We start from the raw sequence: 19,386 nt of genomic DNA on the forward strand, positions 1-19,386 counted from the left end.
TGCGATCTGTGTACCCAGACAATACAATAAACACTTCAATCGCGGTAGCGGAAGGTGTTAGCTCTTCCGATCTTTTTACATCAAGAGGCAATTCAAACCATTTTCTTGAACCGACAATTCAAACCAGTAGAAATTAATTCAAGCACTGAGCAATGGCACGTACATGTATATGCGGTAAATATTGTTAAGCAAAAAGGCGTCACTTATTTATCTATTCATATGTGTATATAACTCTTCTATAAATAAGTATATCAGGAGACTTCTCGGACGACCGATATAAATTCTATGAGATTTTATTTTTTTTTTTTTTCCAATCATTCGCTTTTCAACGCTCCACTGTATTGGTGTGTGCGTATTTACGTTTTCGAGTTTATGCACACAAGCTTAATACTTTCATTATGCCGTAAATGGGTGTTAGGTTTATCATCTTGTTTACCTTGTTTTTCCTTTCAACGGCAACTAATACGTATTGAATGTGTGTTATTGTAAGCGATTTGGAAAAACAATATGATTTCAACATATTATGCCTTGTTATGCAAGCGTCTAATGGTTAAGTATGTTTATCAGTAATATTAAGGACTTGCCTTTCAAAATATATTGACTAACAAAATCCGACAATTTGAATAGTTAAGCACGCGCATAATTTATAATTTTGATAGAATATTTGAAGGATAGAGATATATATAATTTTGTTTACAACATTCGGACAAACACGTCTAAGATTGTGCAAAGGATAAGTTGCTGAAAGTTCCATGGTACGTGGAGCATTATTTTTACATTTTTATTCCCGGCAGCACTAGGCGTTCTCAGGTGCCACGTGGTGTTTCTACCGAAAGGTTTAACCTTTTTGATCAGAATACTTTCTCAATTGAGCACGAATCGTTTTTGTTTATAGTGACTGGAAAATTGTGTCTCAGGGAGAATATGAAGTTAGGTCGCGGTATTGATTATCAAGACAAAAATGTATCGATCAACTCATTTCTATGCTTTGCCAGGATGATGAGTTTCTATAAAGAGTTTAGTTTCGTCGTGACCGCTATTCGCTTAACGATGAAAATCATCAAAGGACGTCAAAAATCACTTGTTGCGCTAAAAAATATTGGCGCTGTGCCCGGGCTTAAAAAAGCCATGTCCACATGTAAGGCCTGCTTTGGGATTGAGACAACTTTAGGCAATATGTCAGAAAAAGATTTGTTTCCGTTGGATCATACATAGCTTGGCAAAGGCTCAAAAAACCGGTTTTGTTGATGGATGAAAACAAATGCTTAAGGAATACAACGGCGACGCTGTAAAAGACGTTAATAAAATCGTAACAGATGACTCATCATATGCATGAGCGGGAAAATTGGTAGTGCTCGAACCCATGTACGGCTGTTTTTTTACATCTTTCCTATACAATTACATAATTTCTTGATTAATTCAATATTTCGAAAGGATCTAACTACGCCAATCTCGTCTTTTCTCGCGCGATTATTATTATCATAAAAGCGTCAAGAGCAAAAATTCATTTTTTTTATAAACATTTTCGAGAAATTGTTATATTAAGTAAGTAACATAATTAAAAGAGAAAAGGGACCACATGAGCAATGCGAACAATGATGGAAAGAGGCAAAGTTGTCTGCCATCTAATGAAACAATACTTTTTTCTAGATAAGTTTATCAATATCAAGTCAAGGTATTTCAGATGTGGATTCACTTATTGATAGTAAGCCAATAGATTGCGGAGGGGAAATAAATTGAATGGTGTACGAGATGGATTCAATAAAAAGGTGATTTTTTTATTTTTCTGAAATAACATGTATTTACTCATCAACATCCATTTTGTCTCCTTCAAGGTAATCCCCCTTAGACACAATGCACTTGTACCAGCGTGTTTTTCAATCCTCAAAGCACTTCTGATGTGCGCTTTTCGGTATAGTCGCGAGCTCTTGCAGCGATGCGTTCTTTATTTATTTAATTCGTTCTTACATGCGTCTCTTCAGAAAGTTCGCAACGAAGTAAGTCGTTGTTTATGCCCATAAGTCGAAATTTCGGAGAAAACGAAGAACTCGAAAATCATATGCACATAGCCAACCAAATTTGAAAAGTCACATTTATTTCTTTCTTTCTTTGTATCTTATATATATCGAGAGTGGGACGGGAACGTTTTTGCAACTTGACAGGTGTTCGAACAAAAAAAATCCAGTTATTGATTCAAAGGAAAAGCCAAAGCAAGCTTTTATTGATAAACTAATCTTGAAATTCATTTATCGAAAAGCTCGCTCGTACTTCTCTTCATTAAGTACCCTACACCACATTTTTCTTACGCACAATTCTTATTTTTTTAATGAAATTCCCAGTGGCCATCAATTTCAATCGGCACATAATAAAACTTAGACTTTTCTGCTCTACAATGAATCGATTTTCGTGAAAATCCTTATTAGGGTAGGGTCCAAAGAGTAGGACGAGCTGGTCCAAATTTGATACAGTTAATTTTTTTATATTGAATTACTATTATGATATAATTTTCAATGCTTCGCTATGACCTTTTTGTCGTATGAACTTCAATTTTCATTTAATGAGGGGGTTCAAAAATTCCTCCAGCCGGTCCGAAGTTTTAATGCCGATTTAGAATGCCCAAATATTTCTAGTGAGCCATTTTTGCTGAGAAATTTTGAAAAATGCAATTTTTTTTTTGCCTATAACGACTTTTCAGAATGGGGCTTTATAAGGGGAGTGGTTGAAAAGTGGTAGAACAAGTCACTGTACCAAATTTCAATGAAATATCTTAAAAATTGCGATCTGTAGATTGAACACAAATTTAGATGACCAGATAGGCTTAGATCAATTCAGCTTATGATTCTGGAGCGATCGGTATAATAAAAGATGCGCCATTACCTCCTTAAGCCATTGTGCGTGTTACGTACGACCGCGATATTAATATACCCTATTACACAAATGCTGTAGCGTATAATTATTGCAGACTAGGCCTTTTGTTACACGTCGAACGAACACCAATGATTATGACTCTATGACAGAGTTGCTATTACAGTATAGCTAATATATGATACAAGTACAGCGTACGGAAATCCCGATTTGTTAAAGTAAAGCAATCAATACGTTTTGTAAAAAGCAAATGCATTGTGCAGGGAATAATTTCTATGCAATAAAATTTAAATTTACTTAATAATAGACTTATTATGTATGTGTAATAAAGAGAAACGACCAATGAATTTGAATTTTTTATATCGACATCGAAAGCGCCAAAATGAACATACGGATGGACGTGTATATGCGTTATATGCGGTTTTCTTACGTTCACAATCATCTTTCTATATACGTTTTGATCAATTAAAAAATCATTTTTTTTTTTGACAATAAACGAAAAAAAAAAGAATTTAGTTTTGGAAAAATATTACATTAGTTTCTCCCACGCCTCTTGGACTGATGCTTTTTTATCCACTACGTGTCAAATAGTTGTGGTGTAGAATACTAGTTAACGGCAATTAAGACAAACAAGCAAGTTCCATACGTTATGTTGAGGACGATATAACTGCCAATGGCGGCAATGGCCATTCGTTGATTACTTGCGCTACTTACGGTTATCACGACGCAATAAGCGAAAACCGTATCCTGTTATCCACTCATTTCGAGATATTCGACCTGTGAAGGCCAGGTTCGAGACGGTGTAAGCTATCAATGCGCAAATATGCATATTCTGCAAGAGTTGCGAAATACTTTCTTGTCAATGGCGAGCTGAACCGCTCACACATATGTTGCGCGCGATCTTTGCCAAACTAGTAAAGCCTCTATAGTGCGATAGCTTCAGTTAGGTTTTAACTAATCGGAACTTTAGCGTGTGTGCCTTTGTTTGTGAAAAATTAAACAAAAAAATTCAAATGTCACGAACATCTTGAACACCTCTCACTACGTTTCTGCAAGAGAAGATCTCCGCTACGGAGCCGTTAAAATTTTCTGTTATCAAAAATACGCGCGTGCATGTGTGTGTGTGTGTGTGTGTGTGTGTGTTTGTATGTGTGTGTTTGTATGTGTGTGTTGAGCTTCTACAATATTGCTGCGACATTTTTGTATATATGCTATGGTATGCTATGCATCGGCATGATAAAATCACCTTCAAGTTATGGGTGTAAGAAAGTGAATATAAGAATACAAGCAAAAAGAAGAAAAAGGAAAAAAAAAAGAAAAAAAAGAAAAAAAAAAAAAAAGAAAAGAAAAGATCCATTGTACTTATTATGACAGAAATTTTATTACTCACTTGGTTTTCTACAATAAGTATTAATAATAGTAGTCATGAGGTTGGAAGATGATTTGGCGTGATTGACTTTTCTTTCTTTCTCTTTTTTTTTTTTTTTTTTTTTTTTTTTTTTCTTGTATACGTAATAGTAAGAATAATAATAAAATTTGATTAAAGTAATTAATATATTCTCAATAACTGCACGGCTCTCGCTCTACATAACTTACGATCTTTAAAGGAGTTTTTTTTTTTCAAATATAAATACATATACATATATATATATGTGTATTTGTTTTGCAACGATGCCTACCATCAGCAATAAGTTTCATATATATACATTCAGCTCATTTGGTTTTTCGTTTAATATAATTTTACTTTATTTAGTTGATTTTTCATTAAATGAAATTAATATTAATGCAAACAAATTGAATTTCTTTTCTTTTATTTTTTTTTTTTTTTTTTTTTTTTTTTTTTTCTTCCTCTAATTAGTTGTTAGTGTTTTTTTTTTTTCTTTTTTTATTCATTTAATTATTTTCTTTTTTCTTATATTTGGTTTTTTGTTTTTACACCATTTATATTATTATGTATATATATATATATTTGTATGTATATGATTATACCATAATTTTTGTGGCTGTTGTTCATGTTTTTTCTTTCTTTCTATTTTTTTTTTTTTTTTGTTTTTTTTTGCCTTTTATTTTATATTTCATTTATTTAGTTTAATAATATTTTTCGTTTATTTGAAAATTTTGTTTTGCAATAAATTTATTGAAATATAGTTTTTTTGGTTATGTTTTGTTTAGTATTGTTTTTGCTGTTGTTGTTACTGTTTCTGTTGTTGTTTTTGTTTTAGTTGTTGTCTCTAAAAAGTGTTTAAATCTTGCATCGCTGCGCAAATATTGTTATTATATTTTTTTACTTTACTGTCATTTTATATATATATATATATATGCAAATTTACATATATATATATATATATATATATATATATATAGTAATTGATTTTATTTCATTTGTATGTCAATCCAAAGTTATTCCGTGTTTAAAAGTATTTCTATCCGTGTTTACTGGTATTGTTGCTGTCATTGTCGCTGTCATTGTCGCTGTGGTTGTGGCTGTGGCTGTGGCTATGGCTGTCGCTATCACTGTCGCTATCACTGTCACTATCACTGTCACTGTGACTGTAACTGCCAGTTTAGTAAATTTAAGTGGAAATGGTTCTCTGTAACTTTTCTTCCTTCCGCCACAAATTTGTTCTTCTAGTTGTCTAAGTTGTTCTTGGGTTTGCTTTTCTTTTTTTTTTTTGCGTTTCGTCTCTTCTAGTTTAACGTTTAATGATTTATGTCTGTATGAATGCATGTAAATGTTGTATAGGTTTATTTATTGTATGTTTTATTTTCGTATTTGCAAAACAAAAAAAAAAAAGTAAATTTTCTTAAGCAATTTCGTTTTCTCTCATATTGGAAATCAATAATTATTGACGATAATAGCTTTTTATACTTTTTGGGATTGTTTTTCGCCTTGCTGACCATCATCGACCAATGGTGATGTGCCACCGGTATTACCTGTTCCCGCAGTAGACTGTTGTGGAGGTGGCTGTTGTGGTGGTGGCATGTATGCATATTGTGGATATTGAGGCTGCGGTTCGCCACCTATTAGGCCAAGTTTATCTAAGCAATGTTTCAAAAGAGATACATAGATAGGTACATAGATAGATAGATAGATAGAGAGAGAAAGAGAGAGAGAGAGAGAGAGAGAGAGAGAGAGAGAGAAAGGGAGAAAAAAAAAGAGGAGATACAAAGTACACATTATTTTAATGAATATAATGATTACGCTCTTGCAATTAACGACAATTAAATATTAATTACAGTATTTATTCGTCACGGGCCAAGGGTCTATTAAACTTTAGCACATTTTATACCATTCCAATATTTTACACAAACATACAAACATACATACATTAAGGTATGTTTATACACAATCTATACATTAGATTACGTTCATTATAAAAGCCAAGGAAACGCAGCTCAAATTCTTAGCATAAGTTTCTTCTATTTTTTTTTTTTCCTGTTCTTCTTGTTTTTCGAATTTTCTTTCGTTTTAGAGAAGAATTGCAAACCGTTTACTTTCAACGTCTTGATGGCGATTCGGATGAATTTAGCTTTTCTTTTTTTGTTTAACAGGCTGAATATGATAAGTGAATTTCCCGGTATTCACATTTTATTAGTGCATAGCAATGATTACTAGCGACTAACTGGAAATCTATCAATGATTTATTGTTGACCACCAATAGCAGATCATTAGAGTTCAGTTGAAAAACATTTGGTAACACTTACGTTGCTTTGCTAATTAATAGACGAACTTTTGTAATTTCTTTCATAAGCAATATATGCCAAATATATTGTGAAAAATAATTTTCATACCCATAGCTGAAGAATGATAGTGTTCTGTACACTTATTTTGTCGTAATCGTGTCGCGACATCCAAAAAGGAAATTTCAGCGATCCTATAAAGTATGCATATTCTTGCTGCTTGTGTATCCGTCTTTCCGTCTTTCCGTCCATCTGTCAGTGGGTGGCATGTTGTTAAAAAAATATGAAATTCTTGCAGGCAGGTTGCTACTGAAAATGGTACATGTTGCTAAAAGGCCATGTCTACAGTAAAGCGTAAGCTGACCAAATCTCTGTTTCTCTAAGCAAAAGTCTTGTGCATTCTTATTCAGAGATTATAAAAGATAGTAGGGTGAAATTCTAACGAATTTATTTAATGGAAGATCCGACCACTCATATTCGACTAAGCAATCAAATTTTTATTATTTTTACTGTTTCGACATTTTCTACCTCTAACTCATAAGGTTAACAAGAAAGGATATTGAAAATTATTCTATACACTCTTCACCTGACGATATCGTCGTTTGACTGAAAATGTGTTAATTTTAAATTAAGTATGGCGGATGCAACAAACTTGTGCTGTCTACAGTTAGATTAGGCATTAGCTGATGTTAACGAGGCGCGTCATTACGATTAGATAAGAGAATAACTTCTGCAAGTTACTCTACTACGAATATATAAGTCATTTAGTAGGTAGACGGTTGAAAAAGTTGCCCTTGATAAGAAAAATTGAATTATCCTTTTTAACACAAATAACAATAAGTGAATGCAACTGATACAAAGCTTAGTTGTATCGTTTCATTCAAAACATTGGGTCGTATTCACAATAGATCGTAATGTTACAGAGTTACATGCAGCGAACTAGAACTAGACGAGATAAGATAAACATCTCTATTCATGAATGTGTGGAAATTCAATAGCCAAACTTCCGTAAGATCTTCAGAGATGATACTCTCCTATGTCTGTCTCAAAATCTATGCATGAATGGATGAATGATTCTTGCTCCAAACTTCCGTAAGACGTTCAGGTGATAGTTATTCTCCTATGTCTATCTCAACCTTTATCCATGAACAGAGGTGAAATTGTTATCCTAACTTTCGTAATACCGTTAGGTGATCGTACCATACCAAGTATATGCACATTAGTCCATGTTCATGGACTAAAGTCTCTCATTATTATTAGGCGAACTTGAACGGACCCATTACCTTGGACGATATTTGCCGCAAAAATATGTGCATATATACAAGCGTATAAACACATAATCGTATATATGTATGATGATGTAATATAAATATGTATGTATACATATGCATACATATATTTTAAAAAATTTTTAATCGCTTTTACTCATCTACGTCATTGAGCATTAAGAGGATAACATACATTTTTACAGCATTTGACTACAAAATTAACAAAAAAAAAAAAAAAAGAAGGAAAATTTCTCTTAATAAAAAGAAAAATATTACCCATGATTGTAAAACGAAAAGGAAGGAAGGAAGGAAGGAAGGAAGGATGCGATATTTCATCGGTTTGCATTTTACAAATATATGTCGAATTATAAAAGCGCCTTAATAAAATAAATTTTCAAATAATATATATATAAAGGAATTGCTAATTAATGTAAAATAATAAAATCAAAGAAAAGCTTCGCTTCGAGCCATTTCAACGGGCAATCCGCTTTTACTGTACTGTAGCGTTACTTAAAAAAATTCATTTCAAATTTTACCTTTGACTTGTCTTTAATCGTATTTCTTATTGGTTTATTTACTTTTTTTTTCTTATGCATATTTTTTTTTTTTGTTTTTTTTTTGTTTTTGTATTCTTAACTATGTTTTTTTTTGTTTCTTTTTGGTTTTTGGCTTTAAAAAATAGTTTGAATTTCTTAATCGTGCTCATCTTTCTCTGCAAAATTATAGTTATGATAAACGAAGGTTAATAAATAATTGCATTAATATTGTTTTATAAATATTATTTTTCATAATTTATATGAATTATGTTAGTTCATTTTCACAAGATCACCTTCACATTACTCGATTCAATTAAAGTGCAAAAGTTACAAAATATGTTCAGCATTTTAACCGAAAGATTAACTTTTTTAGGTGAATGAATCTTATGAAAAAGGTTCGAAACATTGCAGATGCTTATGAAAAACGTTCGTTACTCATAATCGTTAAAGTGAATTATCTATGAATATATATTTTATGTTCAGTATCTTTTAAAATGAAATAAACAAAAATTTATTTTTTTCACACGAGAGAGATTGTAACTTGAGAACTAGATGAGATATTGTGTTAATACGATGGAAACGCTATTTGTCGGCTTCGGAGAAAATGCCGCGAAAGTGACTAAATTAATAAACTACGTAAATGTATATGTATGAATTTAATTTACAGAGATAAAAAAAAAAAAAAATATTAATAATTAAATAAATAAATAAATCGATTAAGCAATAGTTTCGCTCATATTTGGGAAAGATGGCGACGAAAACTGGCAAAGAAAGTTACAATTTGGCCATAAACTAAAGTGGAAAGTGAAGGTGAGTTCACAATCTTAACATAATTTCATCTGAAACTTTCAATGAATATCTTGCGTAGCCTTATTCAGCTAACTGATCAATTCGTACTTAGTAAAAAATTTTCGGGATTTTCGGTTTTGCTCATCGTAAAGAATGACGTTTGTTTTTTTGTTGTTGTTATGTTGTTAACGATAACAAACATAATTGTCGAACTTGTGGCCCTAGGGCTACTTAATATTCGCGAATTATTTCTGTTATTTCTATACCCAGCACAGGAGTTGCATCACATTTGGAAACCAAGTAATATATATATATATATATATATATGCACACTAGGGTCGGTATACGAATATCTTTCTGTCTTTCTGCTGCGATCAAGACTCCTTTCGCCAGATTAAGCCTCAAAAGTAATCAAAGTTGACTCTTGCGAGCGGTCAGAATTAGTGAAAACTCCTTTTTTCAAAAATGACGTCATAATTTCGTAATTTCTTGTTATGAGTTTGACCTTCGATTGTTTTTTTATATATAAATTTGAAAAGCATATAAATAACGCGAACTGCATATATAGATATAATTTTTCCTTTCTATAATTATCTATGTGATGCTAACAAATTTTAGAAAAATATAATATCCAATATATATATATATATATATATATATGTAAAGACAAAAAAGTGATATTCAAGAGGTAGGTATTACAAGAACTGATCTAAACCGAATAGGATTTTTTTACATTTTATTTTGGCGAACTATCGAACTATGGGAATAATTAAATGGAAAAAAATAGAAAGAAAACATAGGTATGTGTTGATTATTAATAGCATTCTTCTGACGTTCCCATACCGAGATGACAATGCTTTGTTATAGCCTTGTCATAGTGTGCTTGACTTTGTGCCAAATTTAACGCGTTTCAGAGCAATATTCTCAACAAAATTTGCCAATAACAACTTTATTATAAAACAATGTTGCACACACACACACACACACACACACACACACACACCCGCGTACACACATACACACAAATCCTTACTTAACCCAGCTTCTGACTGGCCATGGCTGTTTCCGGAAATATCTGCACAGATTCGGGTACGACAGTTCGCCTAACTGCCCGGTATGCGAGGATATAGAGGAGGACGTAGAACACGTAATGTCCTACTGCAGCAGGTTCGAGAATGGGCGGCCTCAAGTGCCACCTAACGAGATAACAAGCGCAATGGTTGGCAGTGCAGCAGCCTGGAACACCGTAGACGCATTCGCCAGCAATACGCTCGTGGAGTTGCGACGATTGGAGAGACAACGGGTGGAGAGTAGAGGGAGTGGAAGCCGATAGTGCATTCTACTGAGCTCCCACCATCAAGAGCGTGCTAGCGACAACCAGCCCCCACGAAGTAATACCTAACGGTGGTCCCGCGGGGCAGACTGGTAGACGAAGTGTGTGTGGGGGGTAGTTTTTAGTACGTATGCGCCAGGGATGGCGAATCGTGTATGCTGCTACTAAGACCCAGCAGTATCTTTCGAAGATTTTATACCTCCAGCTCACAGAGCAAAGCAAAAAAAAAAACATACACAAATCCACAAAATTCCAAATTCCTTATGGTTGAAGGAACAGCTTAACAAATATGAGTAAGATATGTAAATAGGCGAAGTAACTTAAAGCGATTAATAGAATACAACGACCATGGATCCTTGAAAATGGACCGATCCGCCTACCGCTTAGGCAAGAGATATAAACTTTTCCTAAATAGACCAACTGGATGGGCAACTCTTCTTTTCATTTCCATATCACGATTGGGGCCAGAAAAAGCTCCAATTATTGGATGATTTAGAGGGAATTTTCCGTTTGTTGACCAAAACAAAAATCGATTATCAAGAACAGTGGAATGCAATAGATTTAAACTGTCAGTGATCTCGTGAATTTTCGTTCGGCAATTTGCTTCAATTAATGTCTCCTATTGACCTTCCCGAACGTGATGTAACGAGAAAGTTATTTACGAATATCGCATATTGCTTTGGATATGATATAGATATAGTATGCGAAATGATTCTCTATAAAGTGTTGCGAACAGTGATGCAACGAAATTTTCCTCACACGTTCAAAAATACTTTTCACATATGTTGTGCGATTGGTGCGCATTGATCGATTGGTCGGTCTTTCGCTATGAGTCTCTGTCTCTTAGTTGATCCAATTCAAAATGATATCGATCATCACACTTAAGGGTAAACTGATCTGAATTGGAATGAATATAGAACTGAGAAAATGTTCAATATTTACTTTATGCGATATTACGCGCAATGAGACTTTGCTTCTTTTGCACGAGATGATGATTCGGCAGCAAAAAGACGAAGAGTAAGAAAAAAAAGAGAAAATTTTGCGAAACGGAGAATAGGAGAATTGCTAGATCCTTTATTGCCAAGCGAGCTAAAACGTTAAGTCGATTATGTTTATAATCAAAGTAGAGGGATAAATAGAGCTGTCTCTGTAAATATTTTCAATTGGGCAAGACTTTTTAATAAATATATATATATATATATATTATTTTTGTTTGTAGGAAAATATCTGTTATGTGTATATTGATAGGAAAATGTGGTATAAGATTGTTCAATCAAATTAGTTCGAGAGATTTGCTCTTATCGCTGATCCAAAAAAACTTTTCGCTCTGCTCTACATATAGGTTTAAGAGCTGTTAAGGTCATTTTTTTAAGAACAAATTATAGTTGAGTTTGAGGTAAAAAAATAAAAAAAATTAATTTAAAACACATATTGTGCATAGGGGTACATATGTATATGTGTACATAGAAAAAAGTTCTTATCTAAACAATAGGTGAACAGCAAAAATAAAATGTAACAAGAATACTAAGTTTAACCAACAAGTAAACCAACTTTTAATTACATAAACAAAAATGTAGAAAAAATCTAATTTATTTAAGAAAAAAAAATAAAAAAAATAAAAAAAGATTCATTAAAAATTACTATATAGCGAACCTTTGTGCCAATTTACCAAGAATACTATCGTGTTAGTCGTGCGTTCTAAGCCAACAGCAACTTGAACTTTGTTTTTTCTTTTTTTGTTTTCTTTCAAATATATTTTTTATTTATGTGCGTTTTAGTGATACGTTGCTTCAGCACGGATGAGTTAAGTTGACTAATAGTTGATGATAACTCCAAAACCAAAACAAATTTTGCTACTTAAACATATTATGATGATGTATGAAATTCGAATTTATTCAGAATTGAATTTAACGTTTTTTTTGTTCTTTGTTTTTGAAAGGAAGAAATGCTAGCAAATTTTACATAAAATTACCTAAAAAAAAATAAATAAATAAATAAAATAAAATCAAATAAAATATAATAAATTAATTTTGTATATGTTTTGTTTTAAAACAGGGAAATTTATTTATTTATTTATTTATTTATTTATTTTTATTTTTTTTTTTTTTTGCATTTACGTTAAATGTAAATGTGATGTTAATTGTTTTAAAAAAGTTTTGAAAATCTTATAAATAATTTTATTGCGAAAATATTAACTTTTTATAAATTTAATTTACTCACTTGCAATAAGGCCTACAACAACCAGTCCAATAACGCCCATAATAATCATCATCTGAATTACAAATTATACATTATTGTTGATATTATCATTTATTCTGTCTCATCTGAACGGACTTTTAATTTTCATTGACTTACTTTTAAGTTTTGCAACCAGAATTTTCGTTTCAATTTACCAGCTTGCTGTTCAAATTGCGAAGCACCCTGTTGCAAAGCATCGGCTCGATCATCTAACTCGGACAGTTTCTGATCGCGTTCAAGCACTTTTTCTACATTTGTTCGCATTATATCCACTACCTGTTGACAAAAGAGATCGAAGCAGATAAATGATATTAGAATCAAAAAAAAAAAAAACAAAAACGTACGAGAAAGAAGTTTTATTTGATTTGACTCGAACCCTTTGGCCTATCGTATACCACATACTTGTATGCTATTGCTCTATATACTCGAAAAATAACACTCTGGCCTCGCTAATTGTCACGTAACAAGAAAATTTTTATACATAAAATAGATAGGCATGAGTAAGTTAATCGATTCAATTATTCACGGTGACCAAGACGATATATTTTTACGAAAATCCCATCTTTGTTAATCTGAGCAGGAAATTTTTTCGATTTTTTAAGGAAACAAAATCCAGAACCCAGCACACATTCCTGCGTCGTGCGGCTGGCCACTATCGAAAAGTTTAACATTTAAACGAGAGATTAAAGCATTATCGGTATCGGGTACTATAATACGTAAGGGCACGGACAAGACCGGAAAAAGCATTGTAAATACAAATCCCTTTAAATAATTTTCCTATCAATTGTAAATAAATATTGTAAAGATTAAACTAATAATCACAAGTCAATGATACGAAGACAACGATACATAAAATAAGCCAAATAAAAACCTCAAATCATACGTCACAATATCGTATATATATATATATATATATATATATCATATAGGAAATTGTAGATGCGAAACTTTCGAATCTTGTACGATCCTGTAAGAGAGAGTTTAAAAACCTGAATTCAAATTCTAAACTTGAGGCAAACTCGACGCAACTTAGTCGCTAGTGGGCGCGCAAACAATTCCGAAATCTTAGAATTTGTCTAGGCTGCACATCAAAGATCACCGTAAATCGAATGCTTTTAATATATATATGCAAAAGCAAATCTCCCGATCAATTTTTTTATTTTTTTTTTTTATGATAATATGTCCAATTATTCAAGGGATGTGCACTACACATGTAGTATGGTGATATCGAAGTGTGGAAGGGAAAGAGAAAGAGATAAAGGATGGCCGCAGATGTACAACCCTACACACATTAAGCAGCATTAAGACGAGACCAAGGGAGGCTATCTTTCATTTCCAGAATAAGAACATGTATATGGCGAATCCTTCGCTTGGCAAGTGCGAGACTCCTCTTCTAAAACGTTAAATGTTTAATATGCCACGAAATTGCCGAATCAGGCCGAAGCTGGGGCTCATCTTCGGCATTTGCTGATACCCACCAGTGGTACCAGAAATAAAGGAGAAGAAAATACTGAAAGAAGTATAAGAAAAACTCCTGGATATACTTTGTGTTAGATCCCATATAATTTGAACGCTTCTGCAAATGGATAAAATCCGCAAAAGGGATTGAAGGAATATGGAATCAGTCAACGCAACGCATATGGACATTGTATTCTCAAGGGAGAAAAAATGCCTATCTCTGTCAATGGCTTGGAGTGTTACGTCTTTACCGGCTGAGCCATTTACCCTAACTGCAACTACATGCGGTCAGACCGTAATGAGATTTGAATGCGCCAAACACCCACTTGATAAATGCAACTTTTATTTACCCAGATATACAGCTGGCCCGATAATGGCGCCTTTGAGAAATGTATTCACGCATAAATCGAAATGATCGAATTTTGTATGAAACGTCATGTAAAACATCCTAACAGCATTCATTGCATACAATGACATATGAGAGTATAAAAGTACATGCGCCTTTTATATAAACCCCATATAGGATTGGACAAAAATTGACTCTCAAAGAATATACGAAATTTGTGTAAACTTGTCTAATCAATTTCCTCTCGAAAGACATGAGAGTACACGGGTTATTTAGTGGCAAGGAAGAGCATCTTTGATATTTGGAGATGAATAATTGTCTACTCAGGAAAAGATGCGAGAATACATTTAGATGCATTTACACACGAGCCCTTTTTTCTACCTATTCACCGAAAGAGCATAAGTTATACTATAAATGAGATGTTGGTTTTATTGAAGAGATTGAGAGCATTAGGATGTAGACTTTGAGTTATTGGATTACTACTGCAGGAACTTGTCCACCAATTTTAGTGATTTACGATTGTAATCGTGTTACGTTGAAAAGAAATTTAGGATTAACATTAAGATTAAGATAAACTCAATGTTTCGGGCGAGAAACTCTGAAACGGACAGATCGACTGACATAGCCGATCAAGCGTTTTTTTTTTTTTTTTTTTTTTTTTTTTTTGTATAGGAATGCGGTGACGGCTTTCTTTTTATTTATTTATTTATTTATTTTTTCGTTTTTTACTGACTTTCTAAACGTTTGCTATATTAATGCGAAAAAGCATTTAAGCAAAATCTTAAAAAGGGGCGCGGAGAAACGATGGGCGAAGAAATATTTAGTATTCAGATTGATTACCTCATCGACTTGTGCTTGAGTTTGCTGTAAACGCTTTTGTGCCGCGATTTGTTGAGGATTTCGGGGTCCGCCAACAATCTCACCATCACCGCCCTCACCGGCTGGTGGGGCATCGCCTGCTGGTGGAGCATCGGCTGCTGGTGCTGGTTCCGCCCTGTGTGGAAAAATTTTATACAAAACCATTTTTAGAATAGAATTTCAACAATTTTTTCCTAATTTTTTAGTTAAACAAACATTTATTAAAATCAATCGAATTTCGTTTATTTTTATCTTTGTACTCTATTAGTTCTTCTTACTTAGCCCTTCTACAAGATTTAAAGCATTTTGTAATAAAATTTCTTCACTTACTCTTTATCTTTTTTGTCTTTTTTGCCCATTTTTCTTACTGTTTAGTTAAAGTTCGGTTGTTTTCAAAGAGATTTACTTTTCTTTTTTTTTCTTGTTTTTCTTGCTTTTCTTTTTCTTGTTTTTATTTGGTATTGTTTTCAACTGCGGTAAACGGAAAGAATATTTTATTTAAATGAATAGCGAAATTTTGAAAAAAAAAAGTAATTATTATTTTTAAAGCACTAGCCTAAAAAGTGCCTACACGTATCATATCAGAGAGTGCCGTTCATATTAAAAGTAATAGTAATAGTAAAGTGAAGCGCAAAACTGCAACGTATATACAATTCCAAAGTGTATCGTTAACTTCTAGATTAATTCGTTATAATATGAAACATGTACGGCGGTACTATCTAACGAATAAAAATTTTTTGCTTTAAACTTTTTCAAAAACATATAAAATACAAGTTTTCGAGAATGAAAATCAATCATCATTTTGCGGAAGTGACTTGAATTTCACATTAGTTTAGTATAGTCCGTCACTGTGTCTAAATTGGGTCAAGATATTGTCGCAGTTATTGATAATGAATTCGAATGAATCAATGGAGATCATTATACGTCTATACATATTTACACATACATATATACAAATTGAATCTGTAGTTGGGACAAATCAATGCAAATCAATTTAAAAAATCACTCATGAATATTCTTTCTCTCTTGCCTACCGCATGCATGTGGCCAACGTTGCTCGCCAGTAAATTCGCTCTGTGTCGGCAAAATCTTCGACTACTTTTGGATAATACTTGCCCTTGGCTAATGGCCAATGCATGGAAAATTTATTTTCCACACAAAGTTTCAAAGTTTATTCGTTTGCATTGCAAATACTCTATGGAAACCTATTACGAGAATACGAGAAGGTCTTTTATGTATCACGAACCTCTGCTACGGCGCTTAGGTCGTTTTAACCAAAACAATTGATTCCCTATTGATACATTTTCCCGCAGCCAATGTTGAGGTAAATGCATCATGCCAAACATATACGTCATCAAAGTGCTTATCAATGCAATCGCAGTGACGAAGTTCCCGTGAACAGATTAAACATTTTACTGGTTCGAAGAAAAGATGATATATTTTTTTCGTCCTTCCTTACCGCGCCCATACGTATAGGTCATACCCTGAGTGGCTACGTACATAAGAAAAAAGAAGCGCACGGCATCCGAAGAGTCATGCTTGCCTCTTCATTGGTCATTGTGCTTGGATTATTTCAGAAAGAAACCGGTCACTGTCTGATTTCATGGATAGTGGATGACTTTCTTCGATTCTCTACGTGTCGTGCTTGAGCCGATTTAAAAGTAAGTAGTAACTTAAGAATATATATAACTGGCGAAAGATTCTAAATCATCCATCTGCCCGATGGTCTTTCAACTAATATCTTAAATTTGATATAAGTGCAAATTGCGATAGAAAACAGAAAGTTGATAGACATTATTTTAATTGACGGCTGCTTGTCAACTTTAAAAGCAAACATGACCCTTTTTATAATTGCTACGAAAATGTCTTCCTTATGATTTACTCTCATAGCTTCTATAAAGGACAATGTAAAATTTATTACAAAGCAAGATAGCAAGAAAATTTAAAGGCAAGACAATGGTCTCGACCGGCAAAATGCTGGTGATGCAAAAAGACTTCACGCTTGTTATACACATCGAATGCATCCACGAATATCATGGAATATTTTAGATATCTCATTATCGTTTAAGAATACGCATCAAAGAGGTAATCATAACCAATGTACATCTGCCCGCCCACACATCATAAAATTCCAAAAAAAAAAGTTCAACCCGCCATTGTACAATTCTATTTTATATCGGCAGACTAAGCTTTTGATTTTGGGTTTATTTCACGCGCAACACTGAAAACATATGGAAACGTTAGAGAAAATGAAAATTGCCAAATATGGCTACGGGAAATATCGATCCCGTATTTGTTACATACATATATTTTCCGTCTAAGTCAGCGAAAATCTTCAGAATTTTTCCTTTAAGATTTGCTTTAAGCGAACATAATTTCATTTGTTAATTGGCACATGCCTTACTTTTACACGTCATGTTCATTGGCAAAAGAAAGAAAGAAGAAACAAAAGGCCAGAAAAACGTAAACTTACAAGTTTCGAAGGATTAAAGCGTACACAACCTTTCTGTTTCAAATCGATTTCTCTTAAATTTTCTATAAGTAATTTTTAATTATTATGAGCCATCATTTATAGGGCTTTGAATGGCTTTTTATAAATATTTATTGCCTTCCTCTACTGCATATATATATATATATTTATCTGCTCGATCGTTCTAAGTCATTAGAAAGCGTAAAATGGAAGAAAAACTTCAATACCTACGTACAAGGGTATAATTGATAAAATATTTCCCTACCAATGGATGAGGAATATGAGAAACATTGTAGATATCGTATTTGAGTGTGTGAATGTGTATACTACTACCACATTATATAATTGTGTAAGAAATAGCTATAGCGTTTCATATATAAATTTGATATATACAAGTAAGATCCCACAACATATATATGCATATATATATATATATATATATCCAGCTATAAATCAAGTTTATTAAAATAGCGCTCTAATATCATTTGCATACACATCTATCTATCTATTGTATTGTATGTATTAAACTAAAAAATCTTTTAATAAATCCTACGTTTTCAAGTTTTCAACGAACCTTTGACTTATATGATATGATGATTCATGATTGCGATTATGACCGAAAGCAGTTCATCTTATAGACGACTCGATGATAGAAAATTTTAGCAAATAATAATGTATTTACAAGAGACAATCTGAACAATTTGAAATGATGATGAAATTATTATAAACAAACGTTTCCTACGTCGTAACAGAGGCACAAGTTGACACAATTATTGTATTATGGAGCTCTAAATGGTATGCAGTAGTTACGCGTTTGTGTGCGTGCCAAAACGTATGCAATTATTGTAAGGAAATGTTAGAAAAGAAAAAAAAAAATCAATACTTACATTTTTACTCTTTAGAAGACCTGCGCCCTCTTTCTCACACGCTCGATTTAACGAGTGGCTTAACTTGTCTCAATTAGCAGGAAAGAAAGAAATAGAAAGATAGAGATAGATAGACGGATAGATGGATAGATAGATAGATAGAGAGAGAGAGAGATAGAGAGATAGAGAGAGAGAGAGAGAGAGAGAGAGTGAGTGAATGAGTGAGTGAGTGAGTGAGTGTGAGTGTCACAGGGAGAGGGAGAGAGTGTGGAGGAGTTGATTTAATATTGTAAGAAAAAGTGTTCTTTTCCTTTCGCGATACTGTTTTCAATACGACAATAATCACAATTAGTTAAGCTCTTCGGGTAAGCTCCTTATTTTAGTCCTGCCGCTTGTTGTTGCAAATGCGTTTTCCTTTTCCAGCTTTTCCTTTTCTTTTTTTCTTTTCTTTTTGCTTTCTTTTTTTTTCTATACTTTGTCCCGTTGTTGCAATTTTCAGAGATTGGAGTAGAATTTTGTCAATGAAATCAAAGTCGCACTATTTACATGCGTGAGAGTTATTGCGAGTTTTTCCTTTCGTTTAGAGATTTTGTCCACTAGACAAAAATAGTCCCGAATATATATACATATATATATGCATATATATATATATTATTGACTCTATCGTCATGTACTGCT

At 32.9% G+C, this 19,386-nt stretch overlaps 1 protein-coding gene and 1 long non-coding RNA gene across 4 annotated transcripts in view; both read right to left on the reverse strand.

Moving 5' to 3' along the window:
- Nucleotides 1-5,538: 5,538 nt before the first annotated feature.
- On the reverse strand, nucleotides 5,539-18,885 carry LOC119631436 (vesicle-associated membrane protein 2). 3 transcript variants are annotated; one of them, XM_038023627.1, is made up of 6 exons: nucleotides 18,730-18,885; nucleotides 15,703-15,843; nucleotides 15,355-15,508; nucleotides 12,828-12,986; nucleotides 12,693-12,744; nucleotides 5,539-5,904 (listed from the first exon to the last, which is right to left on the reverse strand). In XM_038023627.1, the coding sequence occupies exons 2-6, from the start codon at nucleotides 15,729-15,731 to the stop codon at nucleotides 5,729-5,731; spliced, it is 570 nt and encodes a 189-aa protein (XP_037879555.1). In that variant the 5' UTR covers nucleotides 15,732-15,843; nucleotides 18,730-18,885; the 3' UTR covers nucleotides 5,539-5,728. The 3 variants fall into 3 exon arrangements, with proteins under 3 accessions (XP_037879555.1, XP_037879556.1, XP_037879558.1); XM_038023630.1 differs by lacking the exon at nucleotides 5,539-5,904 and adding an exon at nucleotides 8,436-8,526; XM_038023628.1 differs by lacking the exon at nucleotides 15,703-15,843.
- A 258-nt stretch (nucleotides 18,886-19,143) lies between these two features.
- Nucleotides 19,144-19,386, reverse strand: part of LOC119631437 — a 1,138-nt gene continuing 895 nt past the window's right edge. Inside the window, exon 2 of the long non-coding RNA XR_005246653.1 lies at nucleotides 19,144-19,384. This is a non-coding gene — a long non-coding RNA (uncharacterized LOC119631437). The remainder of the gene's footprint in view (nucleotides 19,385-19,386) is intronic.

Source organism: Glossina fuscipes, unplaced genomic scaffold, assembly GCF_014805625.2.
Source record: "Glossina fuscipes isolate IAEA_lab_2018 unplaced genomic scaffold, Yale_Gfus_2 1, whole genome shotgun sequence".
Lineage (NCBI taxonomy): Eukaryota > Metazoa > Arthropoda > Insecta > Diptera > Glossinidae > Glossina > Glossina fuscipes.